The 13,878-nt window shown below is 40.2% G+C and overlaps 1 protein-coding gene across 1 annotated transcript in view; it reads left to right on the forward strand.

The window, feature by feature from the left end:
- The window catches only part of LOC148511565 (uromodulin-like), a 115,079-nt gene extending 101,635 nt beyond the window's left edge, over positions 1-13,444 (forward strand). Inside the window, exons 10-11 of the mRNA XM_088442152.1 lie at positions 3,271-3,309; positions 13,131-13,444. Of these exons, the coding sequence (XP_088298278.1) occupies positions 3,271-3,309; positions 13,131-13,222 (131 nt within the window). The 3' untranslated portion in view covers positions 13,223-13,444. The remainder of the gene's footprint in view (positions 1-3,270; positions 3,310-13,130) is intronic.
- The last annotated feature ends 434 nt before the right edge of the window (positions 13,445-13,878 follow it).

Consider the following 13,878-nt stretch of genomic DNA (forward strand, 5'->3'; position numbering starts at 1 on the left):
GTCATGAACATAGGGAAAGACCTTAGCCGTTCCTTGCCACTCCGTGTCGTAAATGGCATATTGGCAAGTTTACGTTTCTTCTCAGATGATAAAAATATTTTTTTTAAGGTCATTTTCCTGAACTTTGTCATTTGGGATTTTATATGCACTCTACTATGACATTGGGCATCGGCCTTGGCAGACGACGTTGATGGCATTTTATCATTTATGTCATGACTAGTGGCAGCAGCTTCAGCATTAGGAGGAAGTTTTTCTTGATCTTTCCCTATTTTATTTTTATCGGACAAAGTTTGGTCCTCCATTTATGTTATATTGATATATATACGTGCGGCTAAGGAGCACACAAACACAAAAAAGAGAATTTTTTTTTTTTTTGGAGTGCAATTTGGGGGTTACACCACCCTTTAAGAGATGAGCCAGCCGGCCCTTTACTTATGACACAGGTGCATGCTTGGCACTGCTCCTTTATTGATGCACGTGCAGCTACAGCCCACACAATTCACAAACACAGAAAAGAAGAATTTTTTATTTTTTTTGGAGTGCACTTTAGGGGTTTCACCACCCTTTAACTGACTTATGACACAGGCTCACGCTTGGCGCTGCTCCTTTGTTGATGCACATGCGGCTACAGTGCACACAATTCACAACACAGAAAAGAAGAATTTTATTTTTTTTAGTGAACTTTTGGGGTTACACCACTCTTTAACAGACTTATGACACAGGCGCATGCTTGGCGCTGCTCCTTTGTTGATGCACGTGCAGTTACAGCGCACACAATTCACAACACAGATAAAATTATTTTTTTATTTTTTTTGGAGTGCACTTTGGGGGTTACACCACCCTTTAAGAGATGAGCCAGCCGGCCCTTTACTTATGACACAGTCGCACGCTTGGCACTGTTCCTTTGTTGATGCATGTGCGGCTAAAGCCCACACAATTCACAAACACAGAAAAGAATTTTACATTTTTTATGAAGTGCACTTTGGGGGTTACACCACCCTTTAACAGACTTATGACACAGGCACACACTTGGCGCTGCTCCTTTGTTGATGCACGTGCGGCTACAGCGCACACAATTCACAAACACAGAAAAAAAAACATTTTATTTTTTTTGAGTGCATTTTGGGGTTACAGCACACTTTAACAGACGAGCCAGTCGGCCCTTTACTTATGACACAGGCGCACGCTTGGCACTACTTTGTTGATGCACGTGCAGCTACAGCGCACACAATTCACAAACACAGAAAAAAAACTTTTTTTCTTTGCACTTGGGGGGAGCACCCCTGATTGACAGATCACCTCCTGGACAACACTACAGCACCCCTTTAGGACTACAGCCTTTATGGGACACTGCACAACTCAGCCCAGCCAGCGCCTATAGACTTTGGAGTGGACACAGCCCAGCCAGCCCCTATGAACAACAGCAGCACAACACAGCCCAGCCAGCCCCTATGGACTTTGGAGGAGCAGACACAGCCCCTATGGACAACAGCAGCACAGCACAACACAACACAGCCCAGCCAGCCCTAACTCCCACTCTCCCTCTTCACTGTCCACAGCCGTAGTGAAAAATGGCGCAGACACGGGGACCGTTTATAGAATCCAAAACCTGCGAGATCCGACAGCGGGATGATGATGTTTTGCCTCGATTTCAGATCCTATTCAGGCGGGAAAACTCGAGCCTGACTCGGATCCAACTTGGATCGGGGGGCTCGAGGGGGTTTGGATTTCAGAAATCCGAACCCGCCCATCCCTAATATATATATATATATATATATATATATATATTTTTTTTTTTTTTAAAGCTTTGCCCCTTGTTGCCCTAACAAGTCAAGTCCCTTTTTTCAAAGAGATAGTCTTCTCTTTCAAGTAAATCGCTATGCAATAATATTCTAATATATCTGTATAGTTGTATGTCACGTCTAATGCTCTTGGTCCACTTAAATTTTAAAGCGAATCACATTCTACTGTTATTCTACATGACCTACTGCTGTCTTTCATGAATTAACAATCTCCTCTAACGGATTCTTATACTACTTACAAAGGCAGTACACACCAGTCACATTTACAGTAATCGCTTTTTTTGTTTTGTTTTAGACCATTCCTACCTAACCAAACATACTCAGAGAATATGGTGGTAGCTCCTCCTTCTGGAACAGATAGGGTTAACAGTATAATTAGTTGATTTTGTTGATATTTTATTTTTTAGCATTGGCGATTATGCCAAATAGGAACAGTGCGAAGTAGTGGTGAGTGAAACTACAAAAACCAATATATGGTAATTTACTTAATTCCAAGTCTGCCTGTTAGGTGAGGAAACTGAGCAGGTACCAATAATAGGAAATTGTGGGTGTTCAAGAGAAGTTTTATTACTATAGCAATGAATAGTGATTGTAAACTTTTTGATCTATTCTCTGTTATAAAAACTGAAATAAGTCTCTCCAATAGAACAGAAGTACAAAGGGCCTGATTCAGACCCACTCGCGAGCGGCTGTCCGCTCGCAAGTGGGTCGATGTTCTGGACTGAGCATGCACACGACGGAGGGAGCTCCGTCGTGCGCATGCGCCAGACGCGACAAGCGAAGGAAAGTCCTTCGCTCATTGTGTCTGATCAAAGGGGGCGTGCTGTCGATGTTGATTGACAGCACGCCCCCTTTGGTAGGCGTGCCGGGGGCGTGCCTCCCTGACGGGGGTGTTCCCCCGGGAACGCCTCCCGTCAGAAGCCGGCCCACTGACATCACTAGTGATGTCAGTGGGAGTGATTTTGGCTCTGATAGAGCCAAAATCACTCCGGAGCTTGCGGTTGAAAACCTCAACCGCTGGCTCCGGCTCGCAATTTCGATGGTCGCGATGGTCTCGACCATCGCGGCCATCAAAATGCACGCTCGTATAGCCTGTGGGTGGTGACCCACAGCTATACGAGCGTCCGGAAGGACGCTCCATTTTCATGGAGGCCGGCCCTCATTCAGAGCGTGCGCTCTGCTCAGAGCGTACGGCCTCTGAATGAGGGCCAAAGTCCATTGTGATCAGCTTATACAGTAGGTGTAGGTTCTGCCAAAGCAGAAACCTGTGTCATGCACTGATGTCACAGTTTGTGGGGCACTGACTAACAGTATTGTCATATCGATGGCATTTCGCAATTGTCCTTTCTCCTTTAAAAGCGTCTTATTTCAAGAAAAGCTCTGAATGTAAGAATAGAATAAATTTAGACTGATTTGCAAACATATGCATAAATGTTAATATAGTTCTCATTATTCTCTTTGTCTATAGAGTCAGATTACATGGATGATTCTGCCATCTCTCACAGAGGTAAAAATATTGTAACAGTTACAAAAAAGTTTTAAAGCTCCAGATAATTGTTATCAGAAACAATGCATGCTCTTAACATTAGAGGTGTAGCCTAAGTGAAACTTAATTGCACAGTACAGTTATTGTTATCCATTCCATTCTTAAACAAATATTTTGTGTTCCTCCACATTCTCTCTTGTATTCCCATCATTATGTGTTGGCCACAATGCAATTTGGCGGGTCATAAAGACTATCTAATACCCATCCTTTTCATTGGTTTGTGATGTAAAAGTGGCTTCTCAGCTGCACAGTGAGCACACCCTAGCCAGTGTATAAAATATTTGTAGATATTAATACTCATGACTTGTTATATTTTTCCATACATACTTATATACACAGTATGTGTGTGTGCATGTATCTCAAAAAGGTGCCTACTAGTGCAATAGTTAGAAATAAATCACCAATGTGACATCCAAATATATATACTGTATATAAACGTGTTCAGTGTGAACCCGAACCAGAAATTGTTGGTACCTGGTCAATAGAATGTCGTCACCAGAATGTTGACAGGTTCTGAATGTCGACAGTCAGAATGTCAATAGGCAGGATGCATTATGCATCCCAATATGCATGCAATGTATCTCGCCACTCATCGCATGCATGCCAGCATTAATTACGCTGGTATGTATGAAGAAAAATGCAAAGGACAGCTCTCTCGGTAATAGCTGTGCTTTGCGAGTGAAGGACTTCTGGGTCTATGACCCAGAAGTCCCTCTGGTGTCCTTCTGCGCATGTGCAGAAGAACGCATGTGCTGTGGTGGTGCTAGGAGAGATCCGATTGGATTCCTCACACCTCTTTATGATTAGAAGCCCATAGGATTTCTATAGGGTAAAGCCATCTGAAGATGACTTTGCCCACCGCATCCAAGCCTTGGTTTATATGAGAAATGTGGTCAAGCCCCTGAAAACTGCATTTTCGGGGGTTTGACCGCAATTGTGACATTGCTGCATCCCGCAAACTAAGGTCATTATATTGACAATCAACATGCTGACATGCATTTAAGTTGACATGGTTAAAATGTCAACACGTTCAGGATGAGCACATTTAACATCTTGACACCAAGATGTTGACAATAACATATGTTTTTTTGATGATTGTTAGGGTTAGGGTTTAGTTTAGGGTTAGGTTTTGGCTATAATACCAAAAAACAATTGACATTTTGGTGTCGACATTCTGAACATATTGACATTTTAAGCATGTCTTACATAATACCTGTCTACATAATGATTGTCAACCTAATGGCAATGTCAAAATTCTGACTGTCAAAATTCAGAACCTGCCGACATTCTGGTGTCTACCTTCTAAATGTTGACAAGTCATATCACACCCAAATCAATATAATAACGCTTATCTGAGCTAATCTTGACAAAGCTCCCTCCTGTGATTTCCTTCAATTCCAAAAACATAGACATAGGGGTATATTTACTAAAGCGTGGGTTTTTAGGAGTGGAAATGTTGCCCAAAGCAACCAATCAGATTCTACTTAACATTTATCTAGCACCTTCTAGATGCTAATAGCTAAAATCTAATTGGTTGATATGAGCAACATCTCCACTTCTAAAAACCTGCACTTTAGTAAATATGCAGGGTGAATCATCCAGTGAATGAACAGTTAAGGGAATTCTCATATTTAAAGGGGATGGTGTATGTAGAAGATACAACATAAAGACTATTTTGAGACATGTGCCATCATCATTACTATGTATACTTTTAAAATACGTTTTTTGTTCAAAGTTTAAAGGAATAGTTAGAATTTTGCAACCAAAAAACAGGAGAGGTGTAGAAATTACGTGAATGAATGCACAATGCTAGCAAAGGAACAGACTTGTCCAGTAAATTAATAATATGATGTACATCAATACAGCATAGTCAAAAGATCTAATCTAAGATTGTATACACTGAAATGTAAGATTACTGTGTTAAACCTGAAAATGTTCATTCACTGGCTGATTCACCCTGTGTGTCAATCCATAATGTATAATGGGCTGGTCGGGATGCCGGCGGTCAGAATACTGATAGCGGCATCCCAAAAGTCAAAATCCCGAAACCTTGAATGTAAGTCTGCTAACCCTATCCCTCCCATCCCCCCACAGCCTATCCCTCCCTCTCCCCCGCAGCCTAACCCTCCCCCTCTGCAGCCTAACCCTCCCCCCACAGCCTAACTCTAACCCTGCACCAAGTGCCTAATCCCAAACCTAACCCTCCCCTAACCCTAATATTTACCATTGGGATGCCAGCGGTTGGGATCTATCTGCTGTCAGGATTCCGGCGCCGGTATTCTGAGGACTGGCATCCCGACCGCCGAGATGCAAACTACATCTCGTATAATGAAATAATAAAGAGGATCTCTGCGTCCCATATAATACAAAGTAATTTATTGACACCAATAACAAAATGAACGTACAAAATAAAAATTTAGAAAAAGCTCATATAATATTTTGAAGGCAAATCAGCTCACTGAAACACCACTATACCAAATGCATTTCATCTGAGGCACTGGCACTGTGCCTACTCTCACTTCATATGGGATGTATTGTGAGTGGGGCACTAAGCCTACCTTTATATCATCAGCAATTGGGATCTTGAGAGAAAAAATTATTTGCTGGGCCAAACATAGCCAAAACCAAATATCCAGTAATGTGAAAACACTGTATAGTCTTGTATCAAAAACCATAATATATATATATAAAGATATATCAATATCAAATTGTATGTGTATAACCTCATGTCCATAAACCAAATATCGGATATCTTAAGAGGCCTTTGTTCATGTATGATTACAGGAGATACTTCCTGTGTAGATGCAGGAATTTCTAAAAAAAAAAAAAAAACATATTCAGAACACCTACTGTATATTCTCCCATTCACAACTGGATGCACTAAGGAGTCTATGTTTACATAAACGGCGGAAATTCTCTTATAATTACTGCAAATTACTACATCCTATAAGTCCCCTATATTTAAATAGACCTGTGAGAAATACTTCATGCACAACAGTGGAAATTCTCATAATACCAGATATTACAGTATCTTTAATGTCTTCTATTGTTTTCATCAATAGTTTTTATTGTAAATTAAGAAGAGATAACCAGAAACAAACAAAAAGGATTTCAAACAGGGAAGGTACAACATGATAAAAGGGAAGGAACGGGCAGGGTAGAAACAAAGGGCCTGATTCAGCAAGGATCGCAACTGTGATTACACAAGCAATCGGCCGATTGTTGCATTCTGCACATGCGTATTTTATATATTTATTTATTACCAGTTATTTATATAGCGCACACATATTCCGCAGTGCTTTACATCGCAGTGCGCATGCACAAACCGGCCACTATTATCGGGACTCCAATCGCAGTGACTGCGCAGACCCATCACAGAGTGATTGACAGAAAGTGCCGTTTGTGGGAGGTGACGGGGGGTGGTCGGCAAAAGGCAGGCGTGCCAGTGTGTTTGAACGCTGTTGCAGAGTGGTACATAAATTATCCATTGCGATCGCATACGCAGCCTGAGCTCTCACTGCGTACCAGAAGGTTAGCAATTTCTGAGTAAGGTCTGACCTTGTGCAAGTGCGATGAAACTCGATGTTACCGATGGTTTTGTAGTCTTGCACAGTATTACGGATGTGTGTAAGGTAACGTAGTGCTGCAACGGCGTAACGATTAGCAGACTGCATGCATAATCGCAGTTGCGATCCGTAGTGAATCAGGCACACATACAATAAAAGGGAATGATATAGAACAGAGTAAACATTATATATATTAATGAAATGCAAAAGTAAAGCACATGGTACAAGTTTGAATAGAAAGTCATAAAACATAAGTAAACAAGTTAGGAAGAAAAATCATTTATCAACAGTAAATCTAAAAATGCTAAATTAATTTTATGGACAATCTTGAATATAGAAAGTTGGGGTGTTTCCAAAGTGGAGCTATAGGAGTTTTGTTAGCTATGAAAATGTGTCCCAAATTATAACTTTTAGGCATATCTGAGAGATAGTCATGGAGAGGGATGTAGTTGGATTTTTAGCACCTTATAAATAAAATCAAACACATCACCTACAAGGAGCAAATAGAAGGGCACCCCAAAAAAATGAAAATGTTGCCCACCTCCATGCAGTTGTTCCAAAATCTGGATTGGGAAGGCCAGATGGTGTGCAACTTGGTCTGTGTGTAATACAGATGGTGAAGAATTTAGTTTTGGGATTCTAGATAATTGTTAGTGTGTGTATAGGTGTGAGTTAGTATTACTCATGTAACCATTCAAATTGCTATATCTTAAGTAACTTTATGCAATTAATCATATATTCCTATCTTTTTGCCAAATTCCGTAATACCATCTTATATACGTATAGATAATACTTATGCACAGGAGTATAATACCAATAGTCAGATTTCAGCATTCACTCCAAACTCACCAATTGCTTAATTACCAGATCTTATCTGGACGATGTTGTTATATTAGTTTCTGATTAAAACCAAGAGATATATAAGGTTCTAATAAAAACCAAGCAAATATGTGCAAGAATTCTTCTTATTTAATCACATTCATTCCACCTTCCAGTAAAGGTATCTGTATGACATTTCCCGGCATTAGTGCCGGGTTGGGCAATCAGTCTGAAAGGGGACTCAGACGGTTCACACCCGGGAGTGGCGCGTGAACATAATTCCGGGTGCAACCCGGCATTCAGATATATAAGAGGAATTTATACATAGCATATATCTGCTTGGTTTTTATTAGAACCTAATAGGGGGCATGACCTCGCAGATGGGGCATGGCCTCGTGGGAATGGGTGTGGCCTCGTGGCCCGAACCCCTTTGTCCAATACTTTTTACTGTTTGGGCGGAGGGGTGGGGGGGTGAAGGAGGTGCGGACTGCCCTGTCCTGTGTGCAGTGCTGGCTCCCTCACAGTGTCAGAGCCGAATGCTGCACTTTATACTACAGGGTGACACCCAGGTGAGGCCTGCACCCCCCTTGTGATGCCACTGGTGGGGGGAGGGGAACATTTAGGGTTAGGCATTAAGGGGATGATTAGGGTTAGGGACTAAGGGGGGAGGGTTAGGTTTAGGGTGCAGAGAGGGGGAGGTTAAGTTTAGGCACTAGGGGGGAGGTTAGGTTTAGGCACCATGGATGTTAGGGGTAAAGAGAGGGGGAGGGTTATGATACCTACCGACAAATGTTGGTATCCTAAACCAGTTGGGATTTTGACCACCGGCAATCTGTGGAATGAATGTAATTAAATAAGAGAAATTCATGCATATCAGACATCTGCTTGGTTGTTATTAGAACCTAAAATGAAAATATTATCCAGATACCTTTAATGGAAGGTGGAATGAATGTGATTAAATAAGAATTCTTGCACATATCTGCTTGGTTTTTATTAGAACCTAATATATTAAACACCTGTGCATTAGTATATATTTATTTTATTTTGTACATCATTCACTAGTAAATGTTTTATTCTCACAATATTTCACATTTGTCGCCATTTTAAATGATACAATAAAAATGATATTTTAAAGAAGTGTGCCTTCTAAGGACAACATCTTTTCTTCCTCTCCAAGTTTCAAACACCTAGGTAGTGGAAATACTAAATATGGATATGTCCCATAGAATTACCAAGAGTGAGCATAGTTAAAGTTTCTGGGATGGTCCGAAAAAGTGGGCCGCACAGTTCAACCAAACTAGTCATCAGGTATATAGTGCAATATAAAGACTTCAGGCAAGGGAAGATGGTATTGGGCCTATAAATGGGAAAAGGGGACTAAGGTATTTGTGTATACAAGATCTGCTACACACATCAACCCACTAGAAAACCAGGATGTGACCTTTTGATATGGAATCAAATGGGATAGCACTTGCAGAGAGAGTGCACTGACTGGTAAAGTGAGATATTGAGAACTGGTAATCATAACTTAAGGGGATCCAATATTGCTTTAGGTGTATCAAAGGGCCACGCTGGAAAGCAGTCCAAAGAATGTTATTAAGTGGATAATCAGGTAAGAGGGAGAGCCCAGTCGCCGTTTAAAGAAACCAAACATGCAGAATGCTAAGCAAACAAGTCAGGAACTATCAACCTACCATGGCTTCTGTGCTTAGTTAGGGTGAGAGAAGGTCAAACGAAGGGGTTTTGTTCTTGCAAATATAAAATATAAAAAGATTATGCAAACATTGTAAAAAGTCTTTAAAAATAGAATAAGGAATAGTGTGGAAAAGGTACATACTGTATGTTCTGTCAAAATAATAATTTTTAATGCTGATATAGGACCCAGCCAGGAGACCTCAAAACCCAATCAACATTTCACAAAGTCAGCGACATGTTGTAACATAGGGTCAAAATTTACCTCTGCATAACTTGCCAATTTATTTGATTAGAAATACCCAAGTAGAGAATAGATTCAGCCTTCCAATTAATAGATAATGGAACTAAAGATGTGTTAACTTTATGCAAGAGAGATTGATAGTTAAAGCTTCCTTCTTTGTAGTGTTTAATTTCTAAAAAGGCTGCACTATACAGATGGGCCCAGCTAGTTAGTTGCTCCATACAGCCATGTAGCGCGCCATGCATCTCGCGCCACACAGAAGCCTTGAGTCGCGCCACACAGAGTGTTTCGTAACGGAACATAGCATACCACTGGAAAAAAGTCATATCGTGTAATACAACTTTTTGTCCACCAGGTGTCACTTTTCCTAAACTACACAGCGCATGCATGAGATTTCCAGTGTATTTTCTGTATCACTGCCAGATGATTGACTGACAGAAACTGTGATTCGGTACACTATAGTACAGCATTTTGGTAATGGAATCAGGGCTGTAGAAGAATGTGTAATAAAGTATTAAATAATTACAGTACAGTATGTGTGTGAGTCCTGTACTTAAAAAATATACATATTTTTGTCTCAAGGGCTCAGACAGGGGTCACAGGCGTGCACAACTTTCACTGAGATGTGATGAATGTGTTTACAAGCACTGTACTAATATGGCGTGATTCGGTAGCTCGAGCGTCTTTTATGCAACTTTTTACATTCAAATGCGTCAGCGATGCAAACTGATAGCATAATCAGCTTCTGCTGATTAAAATGATATGCAGCATGCCTATGTTCTGTGAGCCAGTGTGGGTGTATCTGCACGCGAAACACTACGTTATAGTATCAGCTACTGTAACACTGTAAAGTAGTGATTCGCTTGCAGATATACCCAAATCCCCTGGATTGCTTTGATTGGTCTGCTCCAGGGCATTGCATTATAGCACATTCTTTCTCTTCTGCACAATTTTAATAATTTGTTTGTTTCATTATATTTGTACTTTCACCTTTCTATGCAGCCATAGCTGCTCTTACTTTTTTCACTGCACTTTTCTCACTATGGCAGTGCCCTGGGGTGGCTAGGCTGCGTTGATTTAGGGGTGTCCTGTGCTCTGGATTTGAACCCTAGTATGTTAGGGACCTACCCTAAAGAGGTTACCTTGATATGGTGGGTAGGCCCATAACCTTGGCCATGATTATGCTAAAAACATCTATTGATTGCAAAATTATATTGCATTTATATATTATCAGTAATTTGAAGTTGTGAACCTGAGATTTGTCTGTTTCTGAGATACACCGAAATCACATGTGCCAATAAGATGCATTTGAAGGTAAAAAAAGACGCACAAAAAAATGCTCGGCGCTACCGAGTCACACAACACTCCTGCACTATGTGTGGAGCAACTTGTAGCGCACGGAGGATAGATGAACTGTATGTGGACTCATCTCTATTACTGTGCTGCAATGTCCCTGTCCCTAAAAGTGACCCTAGATGTATATTACTGTACAGAGTCCCAATAAAGCAGCCATAGCTTACATTGACCAGAAGACGCACACTAAGCATTACTTAAAGACAAAGCAACTGAAGTTCAGTTATTTTAAGGAAGTTTACTGAACTCAAAACATTTCTGTCAATATCCCACCACTTGGCATTTCTGCTATACAGTAGACATTGTATTGTACACATAACGGGGCAAGATTTTCATAAAGAGAGATCATGTCAGGTTACAATACTTTTAAAATACACTACTTTGCACTTCCCTTCTCCCTTCCTCTCTGTATATGGCCACCAAAGTTCCTTCACCACCTCCCCCCACCAGCACGCATCACTATTAAACTCCACTAAGCTCATTGTATGGCTCACCGCCACCCTCACCATCATTTGCTTCTATTCAATGCCACCGCATGCTGAGCCTGCTATTGACATTGTACACATTGCCTTCTTTAATACACACACTTCACATCACATACACGACAGGTGCAGCTCTCAACATGGCTGGTGTGTGTGGGCTAGTGGGTAAGGTGTTCACCTTTCACCTTGGGTGTCCCAGGTTCGAGTCATGGAAAGGGATACTTTTTTTTTTTAAAGTTTTTAAATCTTCACTACAGGATTAAAAATAAATCACTTGGTTGTGTGTGAATTCTGTTATTTATACAAGCACATATACAGATGGGTCCTCATACATCCAGCCTCCTTGCACGTTAAACAGGCCTTCTAATCGTGCCATGCCATGGCGTGACTCGGTATCGTGTCTTGTTATGCAACTTTTTACCTTCAAATGCGTCTGAATCATACAGTGAATCGAATTGATAGCACAAGCAGTTTCTGCTGATTAAAATGATATTCAGCATGCCTATGCTCTGTGAGCCAGTGCAGGTGTATCTGCACGCGAAACACTACATTATAGTATCAGTGACTGTAATACTGTAACATAGTTTTTCGCTTGCAGATACACCCGCACTCACTCACAGAACATAGGCATGCTGAATATCATTTTAATCAGCAGATGCTGCTTGTGCATATAAGATACATTTGAAGGTAAAAAAAAGATGCACAAAAAACGCTCACAGCACTCCTGTGACCCTAGACTCAAAATATTTCTCTTGACATCCCACCACTTGGCATTTCTGCTATATAGTAGAAATTGTATTGTACACATTACAGGGCCATTCATTTTAACAGTGTGGTATTCAGTAGTACAAATTTCATCAGTGGAGTACTCGCCACCTAGAGGTTAAGCAGTGTATTACATGCCATGGCTTATCTTTCATTGTAGAATACCACGACACGCCACAGTACAGCCATCACATAACTTTCCATGGCGCGACGCAGAGGCCTGGAATGGCGCGCTATGAACAACAAACTAGCTGGGCCCATCTGTACGTTTCTATCTATTCAATTAAGCAACAGTTATACACAAAGGCATCTTATTTAACAAATGTATTATTATTTTATATAGAAAAAGCAACAGCAAAGTAAAACATTAACAGATATTAATAAAGCAAAACAAATAAATAAATCTAATACACCTAAAATAAAAATACAATAAACCTATTAATGGTAAAAATAATAAAAATAAATAAATGAAAAATAGAAAAATAAATATAAACAAAAACATTTTTAATGTGTCAACTTAATGTTACTGTAGGTATCAATTACTCCTCAGTGAGTAAAGGTACGAAAAGAAAAACAAAACTTTTATTTTGTTTTTCCAACACTTGCTTTAACACAACACAAGCTTGAAGCAAGAATCTCAGATAAGAAGCTGTTTATTTTTATTTTTGGTATTCACAATAATTGAAGCACTAGCACTTGATCTAATTTTATTAACATACTGCACTAGTAGGCATTGTTACTACTCTCTCTCTCTCTTCCTATAAACATGTTTTTTATACCTTCTTTACCACTATAAGGTAGAAAAAAAATGGGATACAAACCACAAGACAACTTCTTTGAAATACACTCCTTTATTTTCAGGTTTGTCCTTTACTGTACTGGTTGGGAGCCTATTAAGCCTTTGGATACTGGGCTTATCTGAGACTGTATATCATTGGAATACAACTATCTAAATTGAGAAAAAGATCCGCCACACAGCTTGTCAGTCATTCATGCAAATTGAAGAGATCCTAGGGAGATCCTAGGAAAATTATAAATCAGAGACTTAAATAGTACATTTTCCAGTCATTGTTCAATTGATTTTGCTACACTGCTGATTCAAAGTTTTAGAAGATCCCCATGTTTTCAGTTTTTATTGAAATGTACACAGTTTAATGTCTAAATTTACTCTGAAATGAAAGCATAATAAATCAACTGAAAATAAAAAAAATCATAGAATCATTTTGTTTAACAAAATGGAATCAACATTTTTGACTAATCAAAGTAGCCACTATATAATACATTATATAGACATAACCGCCAAACCCACTTGAGGCTTTCTTTCTACATATACTGGGGTTGCTACAGAGGGGGACACTATAGCACAGCCACTGCTTTTTTGTACACAGAAACTGTGCAAAATTATGCTAAAGCCGCAGGAGAAAAAAAGATGGCCACTTCCAGCTACTCTGATCCGCTGCTGTCTGAAGACGCAGCATCGGATTAACTGCGTGAACATAAAAAAATCTGAGTAACCCTCAGGTTACTCAGGATGTCCGGTGTAATCTCACTGCTAGAACCAGTGAAGCTGCGTCTAAGGATGCAGCCACTGGCTTCGACATGCCCAGAA

The sequence above is a fragment of the Taudactylus pleione genome, unplaced genomic scaffold (genome assembly GCF_031769625.1).
Source record: "Taudactylus pleione unplaced genomic scaffold, aTauple2 ptg000305l, whole genome shotgun sequence".
Taxonomy (NCBI): Eukaryota; Metazoa; Chordata; class Amphibia; order Anura; family Myobatrachidae; genus Taudactylus; species Taudactylus pleione.